Below are 20,405 nucleotides of genomic sequence, written 5' to 3' on the forward strand. Positions count from 1 at the left end.
TTTGGACTGTGCGCTACAGTGGCATTTAGAAGGCAGAGCATTGTGGGCAGGCCCAACTCTGCCGTAGCCTTCGCAGTGCAAGGCATTGAAGAAGGAACGGGAGCACAGTGGAGGCCGTGTCTGATTGCCAATAACTCCGCTTCTGCTGAATGCATTGAAGTAATTTTTGCAGGAAAGTATTTCTGAAATAGTGTAATTTAACTACTTCAATAAAAAGTGTTTCAGGGCTCCTTTAATAGTGAGCCCAATGGCTGCAATGTCCTGCCTTCTCAGCACGTCGGAACAGTTTGAAGTGAAAGCGACAGCTCGTAACGAACAATGTATTTGCCCAATTCTGACGTGCACCTTCGTTTCACGGAAAATGGGTCTGGAAACTGCCTGCACATTACATTAGATTACGAAACCAAAACCATGTTAGCAGCATTGGTAATAGCCTGTCATAGCCAGCATCATTATGGCAACAGAACAATTTTTCACTGTCTTTGCTAGCTTTTGCACAGGTTGGCAATGATGATGCACCACTTCACTTATGGAAGCGCATTCAAAAGGGAAGGTATTTTAAGTGCCAAATTAAGCAATGGAGCTCTGTTATGTATTTTTCATGTGTCACTGTCTTGCATGGCATGACAAGCTGGTTCATCTAGGCATGGATTACCATCCCATTTTCAATGGTTGCGGAGTCATTTGAGAAATGTGAAATGCACTTTACAGTCAGCATAGCACGTAGCCCATTGTGATAAAGAACTGTCTGAGAATGACGCACAACTAAATGTAAACAAATTTCCATTTTGTGAAGGCAGACGCTGCAGGTTTCATTCGTTTCCAATTGCCTGAATTGGAAACATAAATTTTTCTTGTTATAAAATTGGGATGCATATTAGAACCAGGTAAAATGCTGCCATATGAAGCCATACTGTGCTTAGACATGTTTTCTGCCTCTGCTTTTAATTAAACCGATCAGATAGTTTGATTAATTCCATTAGTCCCATCAAGGTCCCATAGACTACTTTATTCTCATATGCTGTCTTATCACCTGCCATAGTGATTTCAACACTGAGCAGTCAATATACTTCTAGCTCCCCGCTCATACATGACCATTCGCCAAAAATGTAAACAGCACTCAATTGAAACGTATGCCTTTATTCAATCCTTTAGTGTAGCACTCAGGTGACAGTATTTACAAAATTTGTTAGCCACAAAAGCAAGCCACAAGACTTCAACATTTCTAAAGAACTGCACATGCCTACGTCTTCGAATCGCATGTTCTTCGGTGCTAGCGGTCGACTTCTCCAAACACAATATCTAGCGTACCTGGAAAATGAAACACCAAGTTAGCAGTTTTATCTTTTCTGCCGCAACTCCCTGTCCACTTATTGGTTAACGGAATAAGTAGGTTCACTTGGTCAACAGCAAAGAAAAATGACCACAGACTGAGCTTACAATGTTATGACTAATGCAGTGACTGCATGCATGCCTCAAGAGTCGGCAAAAGGGTTGTCCACGAACACTTCATTTCAAGCCAGCATGACAAGTGCATAAGTAAATACTCTTACTGCAGCTAGAAATGATTGCGTTTAATCTAATCTAATGCACTTGATTCTTTTTACTTAAGCAGGATGTCACTGATGTGATATGAAAGGCGACTGTTTATTTGAATAGCACAGTCTGCTTTTTCTTAGAAATTTATTCTAGCTGTGGCATGGCTGTCACCAGATTACCTGTTCCATTCAGGGGTGCTTTTAATTCTCACAGAAAAGCACGAAAAGTTAAATCATGAGAGCTTTCAATGACCATGTAACACACAAGCATTACACATTGTGATGCCTGCATCTTCTGAGACAGAATTAGTTCTACTATGACCATTCGCTGATATGGCAGAGGTATGGCACACAAACACAAGCAAGACAGTCCACACAACAAAGAAATCGAACTCCAGCTTTCACCAAGCAGCAACGACCTGATGAAAGACTTGTTCCATAATGAAAAGCAATATAGTATATAAGCATTTCTTAGTAGAAACACATTTTTTCCCCTGATGCTTAACAGTATGCAGAACAAAACAGAGCCTCAATAAAGCAGATTCTCCTAAAGGTTGTGTAGATAACTCATTTTCTCCTTTGCTGTCATTAACTGGTTTGATACTGTTCGATTTCCTGCCACAAAGAAGCACAGGCTCATGCAATCACAACTCCACAGAGCACAGGGCTTTCATTACAGGCTTACCTATTATGGCGACAATGTCAGCCAGCATGTGATTCTTGCCAATAAAGTCCAAGGCAGACTGTAAGACACAAAAAAGAAGATAAAAAGGAAGCATTAGGTAACACTGCTTCTGAATATTTGTGCATTCGGAGAGAATACATTTATTAAATACGTACTGAGGCTTCATCTGCCAAACATGAAGGTCAGGGTGCTATATGTGTCTTGCTATGGAGGCCTCACCATATATAATTTCTCACCTTTTGAAAAAATTTTCCAGATGAGCAAACATAGGTGGATGAATGATGCTGTAAATGCTCACGGTGCCCATGCAGTCTTCAAAGTGCTATTTTCACCCTCCAACAAAAATGTTGCCATGTTACTCCTGCGAGCTACCTATGGTTAACGCATTGGCCATGCAAATCCTGCCGAGTTTGATACCTCAAAATTCTGACTTAACAGATAGCCTATGGTAGTGTTTATGATATGCAGGAGTAGGCTTTAGTTGTGGATAGTTCAGCAACTCAATCAATAATTACCGAACTACTACACTAAATAAGCTTTCACTCAAATGACATTCCACTGCTCTTTCTTGTACAAATGCACAGTCGGCGTCGCCCTTGTGTGGAGTGTGGGAACGGCGACTGCTGGACCTTACATCTAACGGTAGCTGGCTGCCTCCTATATACTATATACTCTCCATGCCCAGAGATAATGGTAAGCAGGTAGTTCTAATTTTCCTCTATGAGGAACTGTGTTTGCGCTTTAGAGGGTTCAGCCCATCAAATAACCAACGCCCATAACAGCATGTTTTCGGAAAGAACATAGAACTTGTGCATTGGCTTCGTTCATGAAAAGACTGACTGACTTTAAAAGAGCACAAAGAGTACAGGGGCTGTATTTTGCATTGATCCATTTCATTACCCGTCACACCAAGCCTCTGACGAAGGTGAAAAGAATGGATCATTACAATGGCCATAGCATCACTGTCCAGTGCCATTAAATTTCTTGTTTTCTTTACCGATTTATTCTAAGACAACATTGAGATTGTCTTAGGGCACACAGCTAAAGGCAAACATTTGCCTGACTAGGCTGTGCCACCTGTATGGCAAAAATGGCAGACATTCAAGAGAGCACACATGATATTAAACTAGTACACATATTTTTGAACAGTTCAATACAAGATTCATGAGTCTGCTAATCACTTGAAACACAAAATAAGAACATAAGCGAAATATTTTATACTTGTAGTTTGACATTTGTATTAGTCTTCTGGCAGGAACAATTCTTTTACCGTCCTCTTAAAACTTTGCTCTGAAATTCCAGAATTAGTAGGTCCAATTCTAAGGGGTAGCTGTTTAAAAGGTGAAGAAGTTGCACTGTCAGTTCTTGATCTCTGTGTTTTGTTCTGCGACACAGACTTTTTCTAACGTTATAGCCTGTTGTTTTACTATGGTATTTGCCTTGAAAGGAACATTTATCTGGCCAGAATTGCCGCGAAATTCTAAGGAATAATTTATAAGCATAAAGTTTTGATGCTGTTAGTATTTTATATTTGCTATAGTATGCTTTAGTGGTATAAGTACGTTTTAAGTTTCCTACTACACACTGTGCGGTTTTGAAATCTTCAAAGGGATCCTAAGTTAGGTTGTGTAGTGGTTTACCAAACCAGGAAATAAATTAATCGAGCATGTATTAGAATTACTATACTTGTGGTTAACACATGAGCAAATCTAGTGAAAACACTGCCCTGAGCACCAACATGGTCACCTGTTACAGTTACATACAATGTAAGGCATGTCATTTCAAGTGTCTTAGAACCCCATAACAGCTATTGCTGCTATAGAAAATGCAATTGAAATTTTGACACCAGCCGCTTCCCACATCTGATATATTTCATTGGCATCAAAGTCCTTCCATGACAAATGCTTACCAGGTGGGCGAAACCAGGTGCCTTGATCTTGCATCGATAGGGGCGGCTGCTTCCATCTGATATCATGTACAGACCAAACTCTCCCTGCAAATGGGGTGCATGAACCATGATGTATTAGGAATGCAACTCAAGTGCTCAATGCTGAAGGTAGCAAAGCAGTCCATGGCAGCAGCTGTTAATGTTACTAATTGTTCCAGTAGTGTTATTACAATATGTTCCAAGGGTGTCACAGGGGTATATGTAGCTTGTTGTACAGGATGACAAAAAAAAATCACTTAGCATACAAAACAGAGAATGCTTCTCAATAAGTGCAGCATTCAAGTTTCATTAAGGAATCGGCTGTGTTTTCTTGTTAGACAATGACAGCACATAGTTATTTTTAGTCTTCAAAGAGCCCACTGTTCACTTGCAGGTTCTTTTTTTTTTGTCAGTGGTGAGTTAAATTGCTTAAAAATAAAAAGCCTGTACTGGGCCACTGAAAAGCCTCAATGCTCAAGCATAGCTGGCTAAATGACAATGAAAATAATGATCATAATGGAAGGATAATGACAAGGTACTAGCTCACATTGCTAACTTGACATTAATGCTGGGTGGCCACAAAGACAGTTTCCTTATACGGTGATATTTTACAAGAATAGAAGTGAATACCTGCAGCAAACACCGTGAAAGTAGGGTGAAGTACCCTCAACCGCTACTTCCGTACATTCCGTACAACAAGATAAATCACGCCACTGAATTTGACAGATGAGAGACTGTTTCACATTTTGCAGAGCATTAAAATGAAACCATGGATACTAATTCAAGTGAACCACAGCCAACCAGATCTTAATTTACATTGCTGTACTCAATAACTTGTTATACGTGTGTTTATTAGATCAAGGTTCAACTGTAATGTAGCGATTTGTGGCTCACCTTCGGTGCTTCAACAGCAGTGTATGTTACACCTGGAGGAACCTGGTAGCCCTCAGTGAACAGCTTGAAGTGGTGAATGAGGGCTTCCATTGATGTCTGTGACATGTAGATAAAGGAATGTAAGCAGTGAAACAAGTTATGTAAGTAAATATATATAGTTCAGCCAGGGTATGCAAAGTAATTGGCATACACTGGGCACCTATGCTTTAGCAGCTTGCAGCACCATTCAAGATTTGGTGCGACTAGCGCCATGCACAACAGCATCTACGAGTGACAGAATTCTTGGCATGGTGCCAGGAATGTCCTCACAAAAGTGAAAGTATCCCCTAAAGTGACTGTCTGAGAATGTTATCCCTCGTCCCAATACAGATGTGTAAGGTGGCATGCAACAATGCGCAAAGTGGCGTGGTCTTATCGGCCCAGATACGTATTCTGCCTCTTTTTGTTACCTTATCTGATTATGATTCTTTAAAAACGCCTCAGTTTCCAAACTTCTGCCACACATTATTCTAACAACATGAAAGTGCAGATATGAGGGTTGATCCAGAAATAAGGTTCCCATCAGTCTTAGAAATAGACAACATTGTTTATTCTCATAGAAATTTTAATCATTGCAAAGATGAAACTTTGCTCTATTTTTCTACATAATTGCCATCTTTTTCTACATATTTTTGTAGATGGTGCTCCAATTTCTGTATCCCAATGTCTTAGAACTCCGCCGCCAACCCATTGAGGAAGCGTTTCACCTCTTCTTTGACTTTATCGTCGCTCCTGAAGCGTTGGCCACTCAAATATTCCTTTAACTTGGGGAACAAGTGATAATCACTAGGCGCGAGATCTGGACTGCATGGTGGGTGGGCCATGACGGTCCACCCAAAGATTGTCGATAGTTCCTGGGTTTGATGGGAGACGTGAGGTCGGGCGTTGTCGAGAAGCAGCATTACACCGGCTGCCAGTCGTCTTCTCCAGTGGTTCTGGATAGCTTGCCTGAGTTTTCTTAGTGTTGCACAATAACTGCCTGGGTTGATTGTTGTCCCATGTTCCATGAAATCGATCAGCAGTATCCCCTTACCATCCCAAAAAACACTGGCCATGACTTTGCCAGCAGAAGGAGTTTGAACTTCTTTGCGACTGGTGACTCTGGGTGATGCCACTGTTTGGATTTTTGTTTCGTTTCGGGAGTGAAATGAAACACACTTTTCGTCTCCCGCAACAATGGAGTCCAACAATCCTTCCTTATCTTCTTGACACTTTTGTAGAAACTGGTGAGCACAGCCAAGGCGTTTCTCCTTGTGGTCTGATGTCAATAGCTGCAGTATTTTTCAGTCAAAGCTCTTTCCACTGTACCGCAAGAACTCCCAGAAATCTGAGCAACAAGTTCACGGACAGTGGTCCTCCTGTTTTTTGAAGCACTTCGCGTTGGACCATCTTGATAACCGCCTCCGAAACTGACAGTCTTCCACTCCATTCTTCATTGTGGACTTCCATCCAACCGGCACTAAATTCCCAGCACGACTTTCAGACGTGTTGAACGGAAATACACTTGTCGCCATACACCTCTGTCAAATGACAATGAATTTCCATGGATGGAATCCCTTTGGCGTGGAAAAAGAGAATTACGAAACTAATCTCGCACTTGGTGGGATCAACAATGGGAACCTCCATATCGGATAGCTGCTGAGCCAAGAATGAGCGGGGAACAGCCGCGCACAGCAGTGTTGCCGGATTTCGCCTCGCACCTTCCAGTGTGGCTGGAGCTCTTTGGGAACCTTATTTCTGGATCAACCCTCGTATTATTGTGGATTTCTAACTTAAGTGCTCTGTGCATGGTACAAAATGCAAATGCATAATTCCAGTTTGTTATCAGATATAACATGCCTTATTGGGTTCAAGGGTTCTGCTAACTGAAGCTGGTAATACAATGCATAATGTAACAAGAGCACAATGCAGGTCACCATACCAAGTTTAGCAAATCGACAAACTATGCAACATAATACTATGATACCTACGTTACTGAAGCATGGTAATAGCAAAGCAGCCATACTCTAGCAAACCAGCCATACTTAATGCAGCATATTTATTCAAAACAGATAAGCAAATTGCGATGAGTAAGGTGCAACAGCGTGCCACAGACCTTCATTTCTTCTCTCGATGGGGGCACGCATTTGTTGTCGTCTGTCTTGACTGGACCAGGGGGCATTTTGTTCAAGCACTGGTAGATGATGTTCAGGCTTTGCCTCATCTCCTCCATTCGGCATAAATACCTGAGCAACAGCATCTCAAATTGGTGCATTACTGAAATTAATGCAGAAGTGACTCTCGCACTTTGCAACTGTTCACAGCTGCAGCGTTTTGCCTGAATTGTCAGATCACGTAGTTCAAAACCAAGCAAAATATGATGAAACAAAGGCCATGATTTCAGATCTGGATGGACATAAATAGAGAGCAAGATCTTATGCTATCTCCAGCTTAACACCAAGTAAAAGATTATTTTGTTCATGAAATCATATTACTTAGAATGATTCATAGTATGTTGGAAAGTTAATCAAATCCAAGTGTGCAGAATTTGGAGAAGCAACTTCATTATTCAGCAATGGCAGAAATGCATTTTACTAGAATGGTAGTTTGTGCGAACGAAAGAAAACAAAAATGGAGCTATCGGTTATGAAACCCTAAATGTATCCTTTCTCTTTCTTTCCAGAGGGCATAAAAGCCAACATTCTACAACATGGTGGAAAGTTATGCAGATAAATAACGCAATCAAGGATATGTTCACTTGACTACATGGTTAGCAAAATTATGCCTTTTCAACAAAGCACCAACTGTCCTGAAGACATTATGCATTGATCAATGGAGACTTGTAACAGTATGCAACATAGTGCAACTAAATTCAAATAATAGAATATTTCATCAAATGTGTATATTTAATCCGTAGACAAGCTCTCACCTGTCATAACAGTCACCCTTGAGCCCCACAGGCACTTCAAAATCAAAGTCTTCATAGGAATCGTATGGCTGCGTCTTCCTCAGGTCCCACTTGATGCCGGACCCACGAAGCATGACACCACTGGTACGGAGTAAGTGGAAAAGCAAATGCTGTGAACAATCACACTCGAAACTTGGCATGTTCGTAACCTTACTAATCATGGAGAAGGCTCTGCATTTAAGGACAAGTCACTTTTCTGTTATCAAGTCAGAATGAAAAAATCCTTAAATGCCAATAGTCACTGCTAAACTGTGCAGAAGGCCACCATGGAAACAGCAAGTGACAGCTAACTCATGACAGTCACAGTCCACTTTCGTTCCAATCTCACACAATGAGGTGCAACATGCATTAGAAGTAGAGAGTGCCAAATATTTTGAAATGCAGCTTCTATCATGACCTTTTACTATATGTGTTTTCGTCCTCTCTAATTCTCAAGTTGTACAACTCTCAAGACTGCAGCATCTATAAATCAATAGGAGAAAGCTTAAGTAAAGGTGAATGAGTGTCTAATACCCGTGACACACTGGCAAAACTAAAATCCTTTGCAGTAAACCCCTTTTGTTACTCTGAAGGACCCTTTGCAGAACGGAGTTGCGCCGATGATGCACGGCACCGCACTAACTTCCTTAGGTGCTTCCTCAGGTGAACACCGCAAGAAAAATAGTGCTGCTTGTCAAAGCAGCAAGAGGGAAAACATTTTTATAAGGCTGCGTATTTAGATTGCATTTAGCTACTGCAGAACCGAAAAACATATTTTTCATTGTTGATGGCTTATAATGCACATATTAGTTTATTTTATTTGCGTTTCTACGCTCTTAGAAGCAATTTAAATTGGTCCAGCAACTATGCACAGTTGGCGTTTTGCTATGCTACAGTGTATTAGAATAGCTGTGCATGCTGTTTATTAGGGTGCAGGCCATGTTTCTACCTTCCTTTCTCACATCTTTTTGTCCCTTCCTTCGTGCGTGCAGGCGCGTTTTACTGAATGTGTTATTCGCACAGTTGTGATCGCATGACAGAACTGCAGATTTCTATCATGGCTCAGCGACACGCTAGCAATGAAGCAAAAGCTGAGGTCACTCTGACACTTGTTGCACTCGGATCTCTAGAAGATGACATAAATGCTGCCAAGACGAAAGTGGAAGACATCAAACGTCCACTCATCATGAGCATGCTTCATGTTGACTGCTTCAGCAGTGTTCTCTCGAGCCGCCAACCGCGAAAGGTGGGCCTATGTGCGCAACGAATGATGGTTTCACGATGCTAACACACCAAGAAGAAGACGAAAGAAATGACACTGGTGGGATTCAACATGGCGGCACTAGCGACGTGATGCGAGCGTTTGGAGTATAGCTAGAGTAAATCTTCACTATTCGACAAATCGCATTACCGTTAAAAATTAAAACATTTTTGCAAGGTAAAAAAGTACTTATGAGGCACCCTAGTTGTGTGGCAGGTTTTCTTCTATTGACGAGTTGTGCATGCTGTGTGTGAGAGTAACTCCTTTTCCGCTTGAAAGGTAGATGCGCGATCTCCTTTCCCACAAAGGAACTTTGCCTTAAGGGAAATACTCCTTTATCATGTCCCCTTACCTAAAGGACTTTATAGCACCCATGTATCAGGGGCATATTGCAATGTTTCCAGAACTTATTCAGCTTGTTGTGCAGGTACAGGGGAGCACCAATGTGAAAGTGAAACCGTTAGACCTGCCTTGAGTGAGATGGTTATAATGCCCACTTTTAACAAGCACTACTTTGCTGGTTCAGCTGTACCTGCAGCCCCAGTCAAGTGCATTCTCAGCAGTGATGATTCCAATGTCCACAGTGCGCTGCTTCCAGATACGGTTTTCAGAGAGCAAGTCTTCAACTTCGTCCAACCGTTCACTGAACTTTGTAGCCCAGTCATAGATGTCGTCCATCAGGCCCAGTGGCATGTCCTGGGATACACCCCCTGGCCGCACGTATGCTGCGTGCATGCGGGCGCCACTCACACGCTCGTAGAACTCCATCAGCTGTACAAGAGAAGCAAGCCATGCATTAAAAATTTGAGGTAAGGAGAATGGAATGCCACACAAAAATATTGCAGAACGTAAACATTTTTTTTTAGGAAACCACTGACGATGTTCATTAACATAAATGAATAGCCGAACATGAATGTCTGCATTTGGCGCCACATTAAACAGCATACCGTGTTCTCGCTTGACACGCCACCTTTGTTGTTCTTCCAACTCTTCTTTGGTGAGGACACTTTACCACTTATTAAAGCAAATTCCTAAACCTTACATGGCTTTTTCTTATACATATATGTAAGCAATAAAGAGCTGATCAACAGCAAGGTAAATGGCAAGGCTTCTAGAAAGCTATCCCCTTTCTTAAAGGGCCCCTGAAATGGTTTGATAAATTTTGTAGATGCGTAGGGTACAGCTAATCATTCACACCACAATTTGTATGAAGCGTCTCATATTAAGAGAGCTACGGACGATTACAAGTTACCCTCCTCAGCTCGTTTGCCGAGTGATCGGGGCCAAGCTCCGCCTTCACTGGCTCTGCGTCATGATGGCATGTTGTGTCGTCGACTTCCGGTTCTCTAGGAGTGAGTGCGTGAAGCCTCTCCAAACTCTCCGCCAGCTGCTTGGAAGTTGACCCGAAGTGAGAGCTATCACAGCAACGTGCGTTACGAGCACTCTGTCACCTCGCCGAATGTGTCTGGTACTCCAGTAACCACAAGCGAGCTGGGCCTTTTGACGGACGGCTGGAGGCATAAACTCAAGCTGATGAAGGAACTTTAGCATAGACGTACATGAGCGGTCTGACCGGTCTGCACCACCTAGCTGTTGGTACAGAGCTCAACCAGCCAAACAAAGCACTAATATTGCTCTAACCAAGTGTGAAACAGTTTAAACATTTACAAGAACAAAGTGTTGATGATTACACTCCTGCAAAAAATTTGCACCAGCAGCAAAGAAGAATGCATTTCGTTACTGCTACTGTGTGGTCAAAACCAAAACATGGCACCATCAAAAAAGCGAGACCAACGAGATATCAAGGCAGCTACAACGTAGTTACAATTTTATGTTTGCTCTATGAATCTACCCATAGATTTTCGCTATCCTGCATGTTTACTTGCTTTTGGGAAGGGTTTTTCAACATTTTTGAGAGTTTTACAGTGCACACAACACTCATGAGGGGTGTCGATAGTTGATAGAAGTGCTGCTGTTCCATTTGCGGTGGCACCTTCAGAACGGCGGCACTTGCAGGGAGTACCGATAGTTCATGGAAGACCAGACACCGCTCACATGTTTTTTTTCCCTGTAGCTCTTAGTTTGATGTGTTCGACTTGACTGCCAGCTACATGCTTCTTCCATGCTTCCTCAGCCGTCATGAGTGCTCCAGGCCCACTAAACATTCGGCGCTCAATCACAGCAGTGTTCAAGAGGGCTGCCATCCTATAGGCCGAAGAAACAAATCACTGCTCAGCTGGCCACAAGTTCAATGTTTCTGAACGGGTGGTATGAGAGTGGCAACTGCAGCGAAGCAAAATTTTGACCTGTGACGGCAAGCGAAGAATTCCTCTTAGGCCGAAGTTGGGACGACGCTTTCCGGAGCTGTAGGACATGCTTGCGGTGTACGTTCCTGAAATGCGTGATCGGCACCTGCCAGTGAAGTTCGACATGGTCATGAAACAAGCGTGGATCTTCGCCTTTTAAGGACCTGCTCCACCATGAGTACAACGAGTGGCTGGCGGCAGAAGACCGCGAACTTACGCCAACCGAACCCGTCAAAAGAGCCTCCCTGACAGATGAGTGGGAATGAATGCATTCAGCGTGGGCTGCTGTTCCACAACATGTCCTGGTGTGATCGTTTGTCAAATGTCGAATTTTGCTGGACGACAACGCGATGTGGGACTGTAGCAGCGATGACAATTGCAGCACTAGTGAAGACGATGGCACAAGTGAGGACGAGTAGTCCAGTGACCATGCCAGCTACAGTGCAGATCACTTAAACGTAACCGCTTTGAGTGCGGGACCGGTTATAGCGTGGGTTTTTTGACCACCAATGTATCTCCCATAGAACTCAATGTATAGGTGTACCATTTATTGCGTAGGCACGCGAAGCAGAATACCGGCTATAGCACGGTTCCTTTAAGCGTGTGACCATGAAATCAGAGCACGGCCTTTTCTTGGAGGTGTTGAGCACGGCCCGCATAGCCGCAAGGTTGCCAGGCATGCAAACACGGAGAAGGGGGAGCATGGGCACGCATGTGGAGACTAGCGGCGAGAAGCGAAACAAAAAGGAGAAGGGTGGGAGACTTTAGAGGAAGGACGGCGAGTGTTTTCGTTACTATAGCAGCGTCCAATCAGGGTGTGCGCTGCACGGAGTGCAGAGCAGAAGCAATAGCGGACTCTTTTTTTTTTCAGTCTCTTTGTTGCATTTGGTGTGTGCACGTCATGACCTTGTGGTGTCGTAGTTGTCCTCTGTGCACGTGTGCTGTCCGGCTTTTGTCACCATGGCGTCAACAGCATATTCAAGCGGTATAAGAAAGGGGCATGCCTTATCGCTGGAGGCAAAGGAATGTGTTATAAGGGACATAGAAAGTGGGCTGAATAAGGCTTCGGTGGCGGCCAAATACGGCGTTTCCGACACAACCGTGCCAACCATGTACAAGGACAAATTGCGGCAGCAACTGCAGCAATACTCGGCTTCCCTGTCACGGAAGAGAATACGTACGTCGAAGTACGAAGACGTGGACGCAGCGCTTTTCAGCCGGTTCCGTGAATTTAGGGCTCAGTGCATACCAGTGAGTGGCCCCATGGTCCAACAAAAAGCTAAGTCCCTTGGTGCTCTTTTAGGCCACGACGACTTCAACCCACTTAATGGATGGATCCAGCGATTCAAGGATCAGCAGCAGCAGCCTCTTAAAGTGAATTTAAGGGCCGCAATTGATATGGTTGCCGCTTCGTGGTGGCAGGTAAAAGCCACTACAATAAGCAAGTGCTTCTGCAAAGCAGGTTTCGTGCGCAATGCAGAGGCTCTTGACGCCGATGAGCTGAGCAACAATGCTGCCAATGAGACGGTAAACACCGACGACATGTGATCCGGCCTCATTGAAAGCAAGTTCGTTTCCGCGATAGACACTTTCCGAGAATATGTCGATGCCAGTGAGTCGGAGCTACCTGATGTGATCATCGCAGCGGTGCACAAGAGCGCGGAGCTCTCAACCTAAGACGAGTCGGACAATGATGTCGACCCGACACCAGACCCAGATGTCCCATGCAAAGAAGCTTTAGAATACTTCAGCAAAGTGAAGATGTACTGCGCGAAGAACAGTTTGAGTGAGAAAGCGCTTCAGTGCTTAAGCCTTGTAGAGGACGAAATTGTTCGAAGCGCTGTTTAAAAAAATCTCCAGACGAAAATAATAGCGTTCTTCCGCTGATGCCGCACTTGTCAGGAGAACTTGGTTTCTGTGCTGTGTTGCGATTGTGTTGCATGTGTGTGTGAGTGAAATTTGTAATAAATAGTGTTTGAAAAAGGTGAGTGGTCCATCTGGCATAGGCAAAAGCCGAAAAAAGCATGCTTTGGTTATAACGCGGTACCACTTATAGCACGGATTTTTACAACTCCCGCAACTTAGGTACATTACAAGCGGTCTACACTGTACTAATACATTTTTGTTATGGAATGTGCCCTCCCGTATGCTCCTTTTTTTTTTCTGTCACACGCGATATGAGGGGGCTCGACTTACATTCATCGAGTCGACTTACAATCGTTTAAATACGGTCAGCTGATTCGTTATAGGATGTACGTTGTCTCGAGAAGTGCCTGCAACAGCACGGAAGGTGATTGCCCTCCTTTCCCACAGCTGCCAGAGCTTAAAGGACAGCAGAAGAAGACGGCTGTCCCGAACCCAGACCCTGAACCGGTGCCCCTTTCTCAATCTATCCATGAAAAAATGCCACTTGCCACCAAGAAACCCAGTGCGATAGCCAGAGAAACCTGTTGACTTTAAAAATTATGCAGAAGCCAGCAAAGCTGACCGTCAAAGTAAGTGAAGCTTTACGTCTAGTCTATTGGCTGAAGCAGTTTGATGTGCTTTGTAATTTTTCAGAGATCAAGACGCCACTCCATTGTTTGTCAGCATTCTGAAAGCGTCTTTGTACCTCTTCTGTTGTACAGTATTGCTCAACCAGGCTGAAAATAGTGCTGGACCGCACACAGGGCGTTGAGTAGTGCTACACAACACACAACGCCAGGTGCATCGTTTTTGCCACCAACCAAGCCCAATTGCCCATTATGCCCTCCTCTTCGCATTTCTCCTTTCTGCAGTCCAACAACCAACCACAGTATAAAAACCTGTCTGACTCCGCAAAGAAAGCTTTGCAAAGAAAGCTTTAAGAACACAGAAGCTAGAACACAAGTGAGCTGGTTGATATATGGCTTATACTTGATCGAAAAACTCGAATCTATTCAGAATAGGGCTGCACGTTTTATTTCACATTGTTATGACTATAACAAAAGAATAACACAAATTAAACGACCTCTCCCTACAGCCCTTACACGATCGTCATGATATAGCCCTGCTATCATTATTTCATAAATATGTCCATAATGCAGCACTATCACTTTTGCATCTTGAAACTCTTTATTACAGGTCACACAGGCCGTACAATCAGTTCAATTTCACGCACATCTACGGAAAGACTAATTCCTTTAACTACTCTGCTCTTCCAAGAGCAGTTTGGCTTTGGAACAATCTTTCTAACGCCATCACTTATGAGAGTGACCAGGAAAAATTCCGGCATCTTCTAACAACGCATTTTTCAAACTCTACATAACCTAACGTGTTATTTTGTCTTGTGTTTCCCATTATTATTGTGCTACTACCCCTTAAATACTGTTTTGTAATAACCAAATATTGTCCCACTTGCTCTGCAATTCTGTTGGTTATATTATACTTAGTGAAAATTTCTTGTTCACTGACCTCTTGCGTTGAAAAGCATTCAGTTTGTCTTTTGTACAATTTTTAACACATTATTGCATGTTAGCGTATTTCTTACACTGTATTTTTTGTATATGTATTCTAATTATTGTATAATCTCTGAGTGTACTCTCCCCCTTACACAATGCCACTAGGGGCCTGTAAGGTATCTTTAAATAAATAAATAAGAATACCAGCGTGAAGATGGAACAAATAGCAAAGTAGTCCACAGACAGACGAATGTTAATAGCCACTGAATTTCTTGCTTGTCTGTTCCTTGTAGACATGTAGTAAAGAGCACACGCTAACAAGAAAGAAAAACATGAAGAAATGCCTTACAATCGCACATATGCAGTTAATAGGATAGACAGGGAGTTATACCGTATTACAGGAATCTAACGTGCCTTTTTTTTTGCAGAAAGTGGGTCCGGAAATTGCCTGCACCATTACAATCATATAGGAAACCCAAAACTGCATTTGTGGCTTTGGCAGAAGCCAAGCATTAGAGCTGTCAAACGCAGCGTCACCGCGATCACAAGATGACAGAGCACATTATTGTGAAGATTGCTGTGGGATCATTTTGTGCTCGACTACAATATGAAGCAGTATATGAAGCAGCAGTGAAGCAGTTACATTAGGAGACACTATCACTTTGGCAAGATTTCATGCAACTGATAGTAATGGTATTTGGCCAGTGCGCGATATGATGAGTGTAAAATTACACCGCTATGCCCTGCCTAGGGAAGCATCCTTCCACCTTGCATGAAGACAAGCAATTCAAGGCCCAAGCTACAAGCCACCAAGAAATGATGAAAATACCTTTTCTCGCTCCTCGAAAAGCCAGAAAAAGGGGGTAAGGCCACCGATGTCCAGGCAGTGCGTTCCGACGGCCATGATGTGATTGAGAATCCTTGTTATCTCCCCAAAAAGAACTGTAGGCAGAAGTGGTCACAGGTCACTACAGTCAGCACACAAAATTTTCCAAGAAATGTATGTCCATATGACAGCAGTTGAGCTTCTCCGAGTTCACTGTATGCTGGTACATTTAGAATATTTGGCAATGTATTTCGATTTACTTTTTTCTCCATAATTTCACAACCATATAAATGATTGTAGGATGCTCTCCCAATATAACTACCGCAGCTGGAACCACCTACCCACTTCTGTGGCTTGTTTAACTAAACCTGACAAATCTCATGACAGCCTTAGCAATATCCTTCAATATGTGCATTTCTTGTGTCAGAATTGTCTAGTTTCATATTGTATTTCAAACGTAATGTTATTCTAACAAACCCAGCTTTGGGTTCGTGCATCTTTCTTTTACATGAGCAATGTCTGGTTTGTTTACCAGCATATTTCTTTTAAAATTATGGAGTTTTACGTGCTAAAACCACAATCTGATTATGAGGCATGCCGTAGCGGGGGACTCCAGAAATTTGCCACGTGGGATTCTTTAACGTGCCCCTAAATCTAAGTACATCGGTATTTTCGCATTTTGCCCCCATCGAAATGTGGCCACCGTGGCCAGGATTCGATCCCACGACCTTGTGCTTCGCAGCCCAACACCATAGCCACTAAGCAACTGCGGCGGGTACCAGCATATTTCTATGTTTATTATGGGTTTAAAGTAAACATTATTATTTTTTTAACATTAGGCATGTATGTTTGCATTTGTTCGACAGTGTACTTCCTTTCAATTGACTTTTACGTTTTTGCTAAAGCCAAAGTGAGCATCTGCAGACTGTGCCACTAAAGGAATGCCAAATTTGCTGTAATATAACGAATACCATCTGTCACCACTATTGCAGGATGTGCCTTTAGAAACTGGACAGGAGCTTGAAGTGCAACAGGAAAAGTTAGTGTTCGCTTTTGAAGTTCACCAATTTCAAGTTAGTGGTGACAGATGTTGCCACCATTGCATTAAAATTCCACATTTCCCGAGTGGCATAGCATGTTTTGGCTTTATTGTAAATGAAACAGGCATGTAATACTTGCAAGTATGGTATTAAACTGAACCCTCTGAAAAATGCTACATTTCAATGTTAAATATAAGTGGGTGTCAGCCAGCAGCTGGAACATGTATACCTGGCGCTACAATTTATGCAACACTCAACATTCATCACAGCAGCACGCACCTCGAATGTACTTGGCACGCTTGGGGATGTCAATGTTGAGGAGCTTCTCGACAGCAAGCGAGTAGCATTGTTCATTAGCCATCATGGAGACATAATCCAAGCGGTCCATGTATGGCAGTGCCTGAGTGTACGTTTTGTACTCCATGAGCTTCTCAGTGCCACGGTGCAGGAGGCCAATGTGTGGGTCTGCTCGCACCACAGTCTGCAAAAGTAAGAGGCAAACTAGAGATGGTGTCGAGCTTAAATATCTTATGCCAGAAAGCAACATTTGCACATCTCAGAAAGAAACAACAAGAATATGCATGTTACACATGACAGCCATTGTGAAAAGAGCCACTGTGGCTAAGTAAATTCGTCTAATGCAATAAACCACAGCCACATGGTGTCTGTGAGTTCAAATGCCGCAACAACCAAAACAACATTTCATAATGCATAGTAACACTGAGAGTTTGCTTAACTGGACAGGAATGAGTCTTACCACTATTACAACTCTTCAAGGCAGCCATTTCTGAAGGAGAATAGGCCAAAAAGTGATTGAGCAGCTGCACTGTGGACAGTTTACTGTTAAAGGGACACTAAAGGAAAAGTAGAGTTGAGCTCAATTGAAAGGTTAGGCTTCTGTAATAACAAATTTATCATTCATAGCAAAAGCAGAGCTTTTGTAAACGAGAAAATGACCAAGACAGAAAGTCGGATTGATGCCATCTGTTGTGTACTGCTGCACCTCCGATGTGATTCCAATTCCACCTCCCAATTTTGTACGCAACAGAATCATGTGACACACAGAAAACGATGATAAGACTTCTAGAGGAATAATCTAGTGATCTAGCTCGACTCCCAGTGCATTGCCTTGAGTAGTCCAGTAGCCATTTTTTATACACAAGTCAAATAAATTCTACATTGTAGTATGCCTGCCAAAGCGAATAACATACCGACTTCACTACTTTGAAGGTGCAGATGCACCTGTCTTGCTTGATCCATAGTGCCAGTAGTTTGTGCTACGTTTATAACGTACTTGGGTTCTAAGCAATCTTGAGCACAATGTCATGGTCAACTTAGCCAGATAATCGTTAAGGGGATGGAAAGAGTGTGCTTCCTTTACCATTGCGCCTTTGGTAGGGTGATTTTATTATCACCACTCTGCCGCTTTGTCTCGAATGTTAAGCCGATCTGCCATGCTAAAAGAAAAGCTATTTACTTAAACCCACATGTGCCCATCAGTTACCTAATGACAACTATCAGCTACCATTGCAGCAGTAGTGGTGTAGCGAAAGTCGTCACAAGATCAACTTATTGAGGCATCAACATATAGACAGAGGTGGTGGTGGGAACAGAGTGGTGGTGAGAAAAATATCAGCATGCAAACGTTAATGGGTGACTCTTGGTGTTTTGTAGTGGGAGACCGGGAAAGGTCGGAACATTGTGAAAGGTGCTCTTTCTAGGACTCAATCCAGCCGCCAATGGTGCTACTCAAACTGTCAGGAGTACTTGAGTGAACACTCTGAGCAGTCTTCGGTGCTCCCGCTTGCCTAGTGAAAAGTGCCAACAGCATGTCAGCAAACATGACCAGTTCCCACACCATGGACTGATGATAATGCACCCAAATGCATGAAACTTGGTGTTGCATCCTTCACACAGCCATTTGCTTAGTTACTATTGAAGCGGTATACAGTGTAGAATATTGAGTACCAACATTGCGCAGATCACATAAGAGGTTCACCCAGCACTAAGCACTCACTTCTCCTTCCAGTTCCAGCACGAGCCTCAAGACTCCGTGTGCTGCAGGGTGCTGTGGACCAAAATTGATCTGCATGTTTCGAACTTGCTTTTCAGGCCTTTCAAATAAGTCTGAAACACGTATGCAATGAACAAAGCCAAAGGAATTAAATCGCACACGTTAATCAATGCACGTCGCGTTACTAATGCAGTATCACAATAGGATGACTGCATTTCTCAGTATGCACAATTGGACAAACTCAAGCTGTTATGAAAAGTAACATCAATAATAGATTTTATCGGCAATGATTTAGAACGCGCTGTCACATGCTGCGACTTGTTAAAACGAGTTCCTGCACCGAAAGCTGACAAGCTAGCAGCTTTTTTTTTTAACATTACTGGTTCTCATGGGCTTTTCATTACTAGGTTCACAGTCACGCTTCTCAACTGTAGATAAGAGTTTTAGGACACATTATCGTCCACAAGACAGGCCAGCGTCGATTTAGTTACCAGGCAAAATTTAAGGAGTGAACACGAAATGCATGAAAGTTGACGAGAGGTTTCAGAAATGAACTAACCATTTGGAGGCGGCATTTGCATCTTGTCTGTTAATTCATCAGAAACGAAAACCAACCCCGACATATCCTTGATGAAGTCGTCATCAGGGTACCACCTTGCACCTCTAGGAAACGATGAAGCAGAACATTAGATTCAGCTCGCAATGCAAGGTCATCAGCGTCAGTGGCAAACAATGCTAGGGAGTAAAAATCGCGTGAAACCAAGAAAATGTTTTATGTGGTTACGGTTTAACACAGGGCGACGCAAATATACTTACCTTTGCTTGCAATCGATTTATCTAGTGTGCCAGCACTATTCGGGCTAGGCGAGACGATACTAAGTTGTAACATGTCGTCGGCTACTGCACTACTGCGCATGTGAAACAGAGCTAACCATGTAAACTCGGGAAAAAATAGCATTTCAGCATTTTGTTTTGGAGAGGTCAGACACACGTTGCTGACGGCTGACCATCGTGTTACACGAAAGCCTGCACACCTGAGCTGCGCTTTGGTATCGGGGAAATGAGATGCGGGGCCTCACCTGGCGAAAAACAGCGATCCACCAAACTTGGGTACCGCAGCCGGCAGTTTAGGCCGTAAGAGCCTAGCTGCAGCGGTCAACACAGATGCCATCGTAACCTTGCTACCTTGCAGCGCTACGCACAGCCGATCGTAGAGCCGCTGCACAAAATCAGCAGACGAGTCGGGAAGTTGGTTGCTTTGATGCGCAAGAGAGGACGCTAGTAGAGAAGTATGATGTTGATAGTTGTCAGGGTTTTTAAGGGTCGTATGGGTCATATCAATGCCTCCTTTACTAGATCAGTGGTAATAATAATGTTTCCTTCACAATAAACAAGTTCCCAAAAATACTTTATGTTAGAAAAAATACATATACGCCTAAATAAAGAAAATTTACGTCTTTACGGCATTTGTTGTAGCCAGTTGTAGCAGTGTCAAGTGTCACAACGTCAACTCGCCAGCAGTTCTCTATG

At 43.1% G+C, this 20,405-nt stretch overlaps 1 protein-coding gene and 1 long non-coding RNA gene across 2 annotated transcripts; one reads left to right on the top strand and one right to left on the bottom strand.

The window, feature by feature from the left end:
• Positions 1-1,120: 1,120 nt before the first annotated feature.
• Positions 1,121-20,226, bottom strand: ND-49 (NADH dehydrogenase (ubiquinone) 49 kDa subunit). Its single transcript, XM_070537376.1, has 12 exons — positions 19,955-20,226; positions 19,435-19,538; positions 18,879-18,988; positions 17,141-17,342; positions 15,825-15,937; positions 9,803-10,041; positions 7,992-8,111; positions 7,179-7,308; positions 5,045-5,140; positions 4,133-4,216; positions 2,224-2,281; positions 1,121-1,311 (listed from the first exon to the last, which is right to left on the bottom strand). The coding sequence occupies exons 1-12, from the start codon at positions 20,209-20,211 to the stop codon at positions 1,274-1,276; spliced, it is 1,551 nt and encodes a 516-aa protein (XP_070393477.1). The 5' UTR covers positions 20,212-20,226; the 3' UTR covers positions 1,121-1,273.
• On the top strand, positions 9,948-15,818 carry LOC139059234 (uncharacterized). Its single transcript, XR_011514016.1, has 3 exons — positions 9,948-10,079; positions 13,890-14,071; positions 15,424-15,818. It is a non-coding gene; the product is annotated as an uncharacterized lncRNA (long non-coding RNA).
• Positions 20,227-20,405: the final 179 nt, after the last annotated feature.

The sequence above is a fragment of the Dermacentor albipictus genome, chromosome 4, assembly GCF_038994185.2.
Source record: "Dermacentor albipictus isolate Rhodes 1998 colony chromosome 4, USDA_Dalb.pri_finalv2, whole genome shotgun sequence".
NCBI lineage: Eukaryota > Metazoa > Arthropoda > Arachnida > Ixodida > Ixodidae > Dermacentor > Dermacentor albipictus.